General features: G+C 30.8%; 1 protein-coding gene across 2 annotated transcripts in view; it reads left to right on the top strand.

The window, feature by feature from the left end:
• Nucleotides 1-1,899: 1,899 nt before the first annotated feature.
• Nucleotides 1,900-8,952, top strand: part of mthl1 (methuselah-like 1) — a 186,075-nt gene continuing 179,022 nt past the window's right edge. Inside the window, exon 1 of one of the 2 annotated variants that reach the window (XM_067048368.1) lies at nt 1,900-2,851. In XM_067048368.1, the coding sequence (XP_066904469.1) occupies nt 1,924-2,851 (928 nt within the window). In that variant the 5' untranslated portion in view covers nt 1,900-1,923. The remainder of the gene's footprint in view (nt 2,852-8,952) is intronic. The other variant, XM_014420752.2, reaches the window with a different exon arrangement.

The following is an 8,952-nucleotide window of genomic DNA, read 5'->3' as shown; positions in this document are numbered from 1 at the left end:
GCTTTAGTAGATGAGTCATCACAATTTTTGCCTCAGCACGTTTCCGATATTGTCATCTTTACACTTATTTAACAGTGAAGCAGTAAAAATCAATTCTTCATTGTTCATGAAAGATTCTATTTCGTACGATGCATATCAGAATATAAATTCTTGTAATATTTTCAAAGGATCGATAAATGAAAGTTTAATTATCATTCTTTGTTTATAATGTATATGATTATTTTGTTATTGTAATCGTCATGATTTGAAATTGTTAATAAAATCCAAGGTCTTGACAGTTTTTTCTACTAATTAAAAAGAAGATATTGAATAAAGGTTGCTTGTTAATATGGTTAATTTATTATTCAATGTGTTACAGCTTTAATATTTGTTTACTTATTATCTTTTCATTTCATTTACTGTATTGTTTTTTCATTAGTTTATTCTGTATGTGTATATATATATATATATAGATAGATAGATAGATAGATAGATAGATAAGTTTGGAATAAGAAAAACTAACAAAAAAAAATTATGAAGGAAAAGAAAAATAGATAATTCTTGTGTATAAAAAAAGAAAGTACGAGTTAAAATATAACTAACTACCCAAAAAAAAGGACATTGGAGCAAATTTCAAAAACACAAAGATAATAAAATAATATTAACTATTATTAGTTAAATTTATTTAAATAGTTATATCTAAAATACAACTAACTAAAAATACAATCTATTAATATATCTTAGGTATAAATTGAGGAACATCCAAAATACAGGAAAAAGAAAATTACTGATAATTTAAATTTTTTATAACAGGAAAAAATTATAAAACAACTAAAAACTTGAGAAATCAAAATTAAACCGAAAAATTTTGAAAAATAATTTTTTTAAACTTATGGTCAATTACTAATGAAAATAAATTTGGAGCACAGTAAAGTAAAAGCTAGGTAAATTAAAATGTCATGAACTAAATTGTGAGATCCATTGGACGTACAGACGCTAGCAGGAGTAATAGGAATCAAATTTAAATTTATTTTTATCCAGGAAAAATGCTGGAGTTTTTTTGTTACTTGGGCATTCTTGCGCGATTACTCAAAGAGTAATGGTGTGGTTATTAAAGCTATTATAGCACTCATCAAAAAACAGAGATTATTATTGCAGCTTTCCTCAACAAAACAGATAATTTCCAGAAAAGATTTTAACAAATTAAGACTTTTCTCTGTAAGGTACTGGATTTTGAGTAAAATTTTTTATACACTAAAATAAAATCAAGTATTTGAAGAAATTTTTATTTTAGATTATTATAAATTGTTCTAACAAATTTATCTACATGATATATTTATTTACATGTCACCTTTATATTTAGTTTTGTATTTCAAATTAATCGTTTCTCGATATATGAGTTAAATTAGTTTGGATGTTTTTCTTTTACACTCCGGCTTAACCAGTTATGTCTCGGTCTAGGCTAGGAAGAATAAGTGGTTTTCTATTATACAGATATTAATTACCTATTTTTAATATGTTAGTATCCATTGTAAACTAGTTATGAGAGATTAGAACTGAATAGCATGAACAATAAATATTAATTTACAGCACGACAGACATTTTCTGTTTTCTAATATCAATATCATATATTCAATAAATTATAAAAAATAATCAATAAAAATATGAGCGATTAGTTAATTAATATACCTATCTATCTATTTATCAATTAATTATTACACTTACTTAGACGAACAGAAATTATTACTTTACTTTATTTATTACTGTACATGGTGATTTAAAAAACATTCAATTGGAAGTGAAAAATGTTTATAGTAGCCGGTAGCGGTGGTCCTTCTGTAGTGGAATATGTAATCAGGAGTGAGTGAGGGAGGGAGGGACCGGGCAGCCGAGCGAGGGGAGGGGGCAGTGAAAGTGAGCGAGGGCCCCTCAGTCTAAGCGGAGATGTCGCTGTGGTTGGTGCTGTTGTGGTGGTGTGCGGCTGCCGCTGCCGTGTCGGTCAACAAGTGCTGTCCCGAGGGCAACCAGCTTGAGGGCTCCGTATGTGCCCCAGCTCAGCTTGGCCCCTGGGCCCCTGTTATCTATAACCCTGCTGAGAGGGGCTTTCTCCCCCCGGACACTTATCCTGAGTCCTGGGTCTTTAAGGTGTCCCTACCTACCACTTGCGTGGAACCCACTCCTCACTTCAAGGCTGGCGCTCTGCCGCCCTTCGTAATCTTCACTAACGGCAGCCTCTTAGTCGAGGCACCCCTGGAGCCTTTCATCCAAACCGACTCCTATTGCATCGATCCCAAAGGCGCTCTGATCTGTATTCAGCCAGATCGAGAAGGGAGGACTACTGTCCAAAAGTGCTGCGGACATCGCGGTATTTACTCGGAAACCAAGGGCTCTTGCCAACTCTCCCCCTATGACGACGCGGATTTCGCACATCTAAGAGTTCTCCACAAGTTCCCGGACTGTGCCGACCCTAATGGCGGTTTCTCAATCAGTGGCAAACTCAACGATACCTACTTTCTTCAAGAAGACGGCAGTCTTAGGGAGAGTGGAGGCCGAGTCCTCGGGAAGACACAGTACTGCCTAGAGCACATCCAGGAGTCGCCGAACGACACCGTCCATGTGTTCACCTGTCCTCCGAGGATCAAGGCCCGACACGAAGACATCAGGTTCACGCTGTATCCGATGGGTTTGTTCCTCTCCGTGTTCTTCCTGGCAGTGACCCTGATTGCGAGTTGCCTTCTGCCAAGCACATACCATGTCCTGCACTGGCGGTGCCAGACGAACCATGTAGCATGTCTTCTGGTCGGTGACCTCCTCCTGGCCATCACGCAGCTGTCGTCGGATGCCCTCAAAGGACCTGCCTGCATCGGAATCGGTGAGTCACTTTTCATTCTCTCTGACTGATCCTTGAACCGGTTTATATATCGCTAATCTTGAAATTGTCTTTAATTATCCCGAATTATATTATTTTTAATTCTGTGATAATGTGAAAATTATTAACACCTCCTATTTTATTTAAAAATCACACCATACACTAAAACATGAAACACTACTGTCAAATGATGCATGGACGAGAAAAAGAGCACATTCCATTGGTGTAATGCCCCTCATCCTCCCTTATATCCGCCGAACCAGAACGCCGGCTAAAAAGGCAATGGTCCAGGTATCTCCTGGCTCAGTAGCAAAGTTAAATCACCATTCCACGATCACTTAATTCAAGGAGAAATTAACTATAAAATTTCCTTATTGTGTTGAGGTGAAATTGCGACTGTATTCAGATCAAATTAATGTATAACAATTTTTATAAACATATAAAATGTAAATTAAACTACAATGTGGCTAGTATATAAAGAGATGTGAATAAATAGAGACAATTAGCCGATCGCCATTTAGTTTGCTGACACCTAGTGGCTTATCGTTAAGCTCCCGACTTGGCTGATAAGAGCACACGCTTTACCGATAACGGCTCCTCACAATTTCTATTACCGTTTCATTTCACTCTTCCTAAAGTACATAATCATCGTTTGGTCATTTGTGCTTCTTAACAACGTTTTTAATAACAATTAGAGACATTATTTTTTACTGTTTAGATGGTTCGATGACCTTTTTAGTCTAACTATTCATAAAAGGATATGTTTTATTTCTATTTAAAATTTATACTTATGTATTAGTTTAAATATATCTACTAAAATTCAGTTTTTTTTATTGACTCACCCGGCACGCTTTGCACAATCAATGGTCAAGTATTTAATTATATTTTTTTCTTTGCCAAATAAATTTAATAAAATTAAGTTTAAATAGGTTTAATTGGGAAATTTCACCTTAATTAATATTTTCACAACGTTTCAGCCTAACTAACGATCCTTTGTTACAAAATTTATAGTGTCACTATAGTCAAAGTATAAATATTGAAGCCTGAGGATGGCTTGTTAGATCGAAAAATTGTTAAATCGTAAATAAATTTATGGGGAAACATTAACAGCCCATATTAATCTAGTTTATATACCTGCCTTTACCTCAACTAATAAGAGAATTTAATTATAAATATTGGTTTTATGAATTTAAGTCTTATGTTTACGTCAAAACACCGAAAAACTCACTAAGACAAAAAATTTTACTATCATTTACCTACATATAGAATATATAGAAAGGGAAGGTATTCCGATCGTGAAAAATTTTGAATTCGAGTTTTTTACGGAAATACATGTTTTGAGGTGTAAATTACCTTGTATTGCAAAATGGTCAATGGGCATGTTTGCGAACAACAGCTCAAAAACAAAAAGTTGTTCGAAACTTACATTACATATTATAAGCGGTTATATACTTGGGATATAAAAGTAACTTCTTTGATAAAATGGACTGACTGCAATTTTATACAATCTATTTCTTCGATTTTCTCGAGAACGGCTATGTAGAATTAAATTGTTGTTCATATCAGCTAGGTTTAATCTTCATTGAAATAGTCTGACAGGGCATAAGTAATGTATTTGTAAAGAATCATACATTGAATAAATACAAAATATTAAAGAATTTTATAAATAAATGAAAGAGAAAAAATGAAAATAAAAAGATCTGATTCTAAAGGAAAAATCCGAAACTATCCGATTTTTCTGGATTGCTTTACAGCCTCGTTATCTTTTGTAAATTTTTTTTTAATAAGCTGTTTTACTTTCGGTATTTTTGACAGGAACAAAACTTATATTCGTTATTCCTACCTCCAGAAATCTTAAAATACGTATTTTCATAGCAACAGAAGTATAAATAGTTTTTTTTACATAATTTTCGCCTTCTTTAAATTTATTTTATTTTTTTTTTTCTCGAAAATTACAAAAATAGCAATAAATTCAACATAAGCCTGCCAATCTATACGAAATTTGGGGACGTATGTTGGGTATCAGGTGAATGTTGTTAAATGAGCGCACTGTACCAAATTGTTTTTCCTGTATTCACAAGAAAATACTTTTTGAGACACATTTAATCTACCATTAAAGATCTAAAATTTATTATCTATTATTGGCTTTTGATGTTTAAACTTGTTCGATTAATACCTAACTTTAAGCTAATATTGATAAATCTCCATACTATATCACTAAAGATGTTTGTTTGTTTAAGACCGTAGCATCATTAAGTATGTAAAAGCTTGTCTATTTAAGCTCTATTTACTGACAAATATTAATTTCTTTTTTTATAATTGATTTAAATTTTTATTTAGGAAATTGAAGTAATTTAGATGTCTTTTACATTGTATTATTTAAATATAAAGTATGAATGATCTGTAAGCTCGAAATATGTGAGTTAGTAGGTCGAATATCGATGTTTCCAACCACACTTTTACAAATAAACAAACTATCAAGAAAATAAATCGGTGAAAATATACTTATCGGAGGCAATTTCATTTTAAAAACAAACAAGATAACACATGTTAGTTTCCCGCCTTTTTTTATTTAAAATGATTATACCCCGACGTCTATCTGCGCTTCAGGTAGCAGTTTGCCTCTAGGGGTAGGTCCCATAAAAAGAAAAAGAAAAAAGGTGAAGAAAAAACTGACATGTTCTGTTAGTTAATGAAATAGGGTACACTAAGTCTGTTTTTTTGTGTTGTTTTTTCGTTTTTTTACATTCTATTCAGTAAGTAAATACACAGCTAGACTTTCTACTGCTGTAATTCAGTATGCTTGTAATGGAAAAAAAAATAATAATATTTAAAATATATATTTCTTGTATTACATTAATGTTCTTGTTGGTTTTGGTAACCTGAATTAAGTAATCACTAACAACCAAACAAAAATAGTGTTCACGTTATCTTGATATTGTTTTTATTTATCTTTATTGAATAGCTTAACTTAATTTTAAGTTACATTCTTAGTGGCTATATTTTTTAAACTTAGTTCAATATATTTATTTATTTTACTTTTTACTATCCTAATGTTGTTGCATACAATTCAAGAATAAGAAATAGACAAAATAATTAAGAAAAAGATTGTAATACAAAGTAACTATTTTTTTTATTATTATTGTCAAATCTGAGAATTAATAGAATTCTAGTAACAAAAATAAAAATATGCCTATATTCCTCAGATTAACTCCAAGTGTAAATCCATAAATTCAAGACAACCATAAAATAAATTATCGAAGATTATATTAGTTTTTAATAAACACTAAATTAGCTGGACATATACTACAGATTTAACGATACAAATTTTATTTATAACTTACCCATTCTGTTAAATATAATAGTTATATACACTACGCCACAGTTCTCAGACTGATAAAATTTATTTTTAATATAATTATTTTTTTTTTATTATCATCTTTATTGGAATTTACAACTGTACATAATTATACATTTAATAAATTTCATGTATGTTATTATGGAGTGATACACGTGTAGAGAAACTCGTGGCCATCTTCTTTTCAAGCGCGCCTCGGAAGATTGTCAGGAATGAAAGAGGAAGCAAGGTTAGAAACTTGGGTTTGGATTGTTAGGTGGTTTATAATGGAAGGAATGATATCGGGTTCGGGCTGGGACGGTTACATATGGAACATTAAGGTCATTATGTATGATTTTATTCGTGATAAAGTAAGGAGCATTGAGAATTTACGAAGGATTTTGGATCGTAAGAATTGGATACGAGAGGAATTCGAAGGTTTAGTAATTTAATTAATTTAAAATTAATTTTTGTCTTAACCAAATTTGTCTTCACCATTTAGTTTTAATATTTCATGTTACTTTTTTATCATTAATCTGTCTGAATAATGAGTCTTTGCTCTAATGTCTAAAGAAATATATTTAATCTTTTATTTTAATTTTTTTTAACAGGAAATTTATTAATCTATATTTGTTCTTATATTTCTTACACCAGTTCTTATATTTAATACCTTTGCATTGTTATACAAATAAATAGCAGAATCGTTGGTACTCATAAAAATAGTACATCGATGTCAAAATATTCTGAATTCAGCAGATTATAATAAAGTTATATTTTTTAAAATTTTTAATATTATCTAAAATTTAGGTAAATACATATTTTTTTAATAGTAGTTGTTACAGTTTATTTATTTTCCCCAGCTATTTACTAGCCTAGCTCTTCTGTTTCCTCGTGATTTTTATTTGTATAATATATAAATTAATATTGTACACAAGAATTATTTTAAAAAAATCTGTTATTGTTGTTTAAATTATATAAACAGAGAGTTTTTTCATTTACATTTGGGAAAAATTTATTTATTTTTTAAAATATAAAGATGATAGTCGTGGATGTGGTCAAACAAAAAATTTAATAGTTGTCAACTATTTTTTGTTCCTTTTATCTTATCCCCCACCATATTCATACTTTGAAAAATACTGTCAACCATTTATATATAAAATATAAATTTTTTAAATTAACTTATTTTTAATACCCAGAAAAACGATTAATGGATTGTCTTTTTTTTTCAACCATGCTTCACTTATTTCACGCTGAGACTGATATTCTTTTTTAGTGCACAGTTTGTTTTATTATCTAATTATTTTTGTCATCAAAATGGAAGTGCAGCAGAATATTTGTTAATATTAATTTTTCATTGATGCTCTATAAATGAGCCTAATTTCAAAGCTATTTTATGTATTTATAAGGCTATTCAGTTTGGCTGGTAATAAATAATAAATAAAATTATCCTCCGAAAAATCGGCGTACCTTAAGTGTACGTATCTCATTTTTTTTTCCGAAGACAAAATTTAAAGTGTTTATAGTTTAAAAGCTAAGTAATCCCTTATCCATTACTTTAGCACGCGTACAAAAGACGCCGTAACCACTTTACCTCGAGTTTTACCTGCCGTTAGGACACGACCCAGAAAACACCTGCTGTCCGAACGCGGCGAGATGTGGGTCAGCTGGCTGAGTCACCTTCTGTAGGCCCTGCCAAATACCTTAGTCACTACAAGATATATTTAAATTTATTTCTTGACTAAATTTATAGCATTTTAATCTGCTTAGTCCAATTGCCCACCTTGTATCAAAGTGTTTTGAATACAATTTTTTACGTTTATTTCATTAATGATTTAAAATGTATATGGGTTAAATATATTGGTTTCAAATCCGAGCCAATTAATTCGTTAATTCGTATTATATTGGCTTATGAGATTTTGATATGATTAAGTCAAATTTCGGTATAACGTTTGATATTTTTTAAAATTAAGTTCTAAATTTTTTTAAAAATTTATTTATTGATATTTACAACTGTACGTAAAATAAATCAAGTAAATTTGAGTAAATCATAATGGTATGGTACAAGCATGTAGAGAAACCACCCACTGATAGCACTCTAAAAACATTTTTACAATATAAGATCTCGAGGCCATCTTCTTTTCAGACACCTCGGAGGATTGTCCGGAATAAAAGAGAAAGTAAGATTGATATCTGGTTCGGACTAGATCGCTTACAAATGAAACATTAAGGTCTTTGTGGATGATTTTATTTGTGACAAAGTAGAAAGCATTCAGGATTTTACGAAGGATTTTAGATTGTAAGGATTGGATACGAGAGGAATTCGAAGGTTTAGTGGAGCCCCAAAGCTCAACGCCGTATGTCCAGATAAGCCTTATAATTGTCACGTAAATCAGTCTTTTGTAATGAATTGGAAGTTTGGACCGTTCGTCTAGTAAATGCTGTAATAGTCGGAATCGACGTACAGTCTTTTCAGTCTTGTGTGATGATTCCAGGTTAGTCGTTTGTCCAAATGTAGTCCAAAGCGGATCTGTTCAACGTTTGCTTTTATTTATCTTTCTGTTTAAATATGTATAGAGATTTTATTTATGTACGTATAATTTTTATTTATTTCTTTAATTTTCTTATGAATGTGATCATTGTCACTATTACTTATAGTCCAAAGTTATGGCAGATTCTAATATTTATCAGAAAAAAAATCCTTTTTTTTTTAAAAAATAAAAAAGGTCAAATGAAAATTAAATTCAGTCAATTTTTTTCATACTCTAAA

Source organism: Halyomorpha halys, unplaced genomic scaffold (assembly GCF_000696795.3).
Source record: "Halyomorpha halys isolate HHAL.00 unplaced genomic scaffold, Hhal_1.1 Scaffold288.1, whole genome shotgun sequence".
NCBI lineage: Eukaryota > Metazoa > Arthropoda > Insecta > Hemiptera > Pentatomidae > Halyomorpha > Halyomorpha halys.
This window is presented reverse-complemented; position numbering and strand designations above follow the sequence as displayed.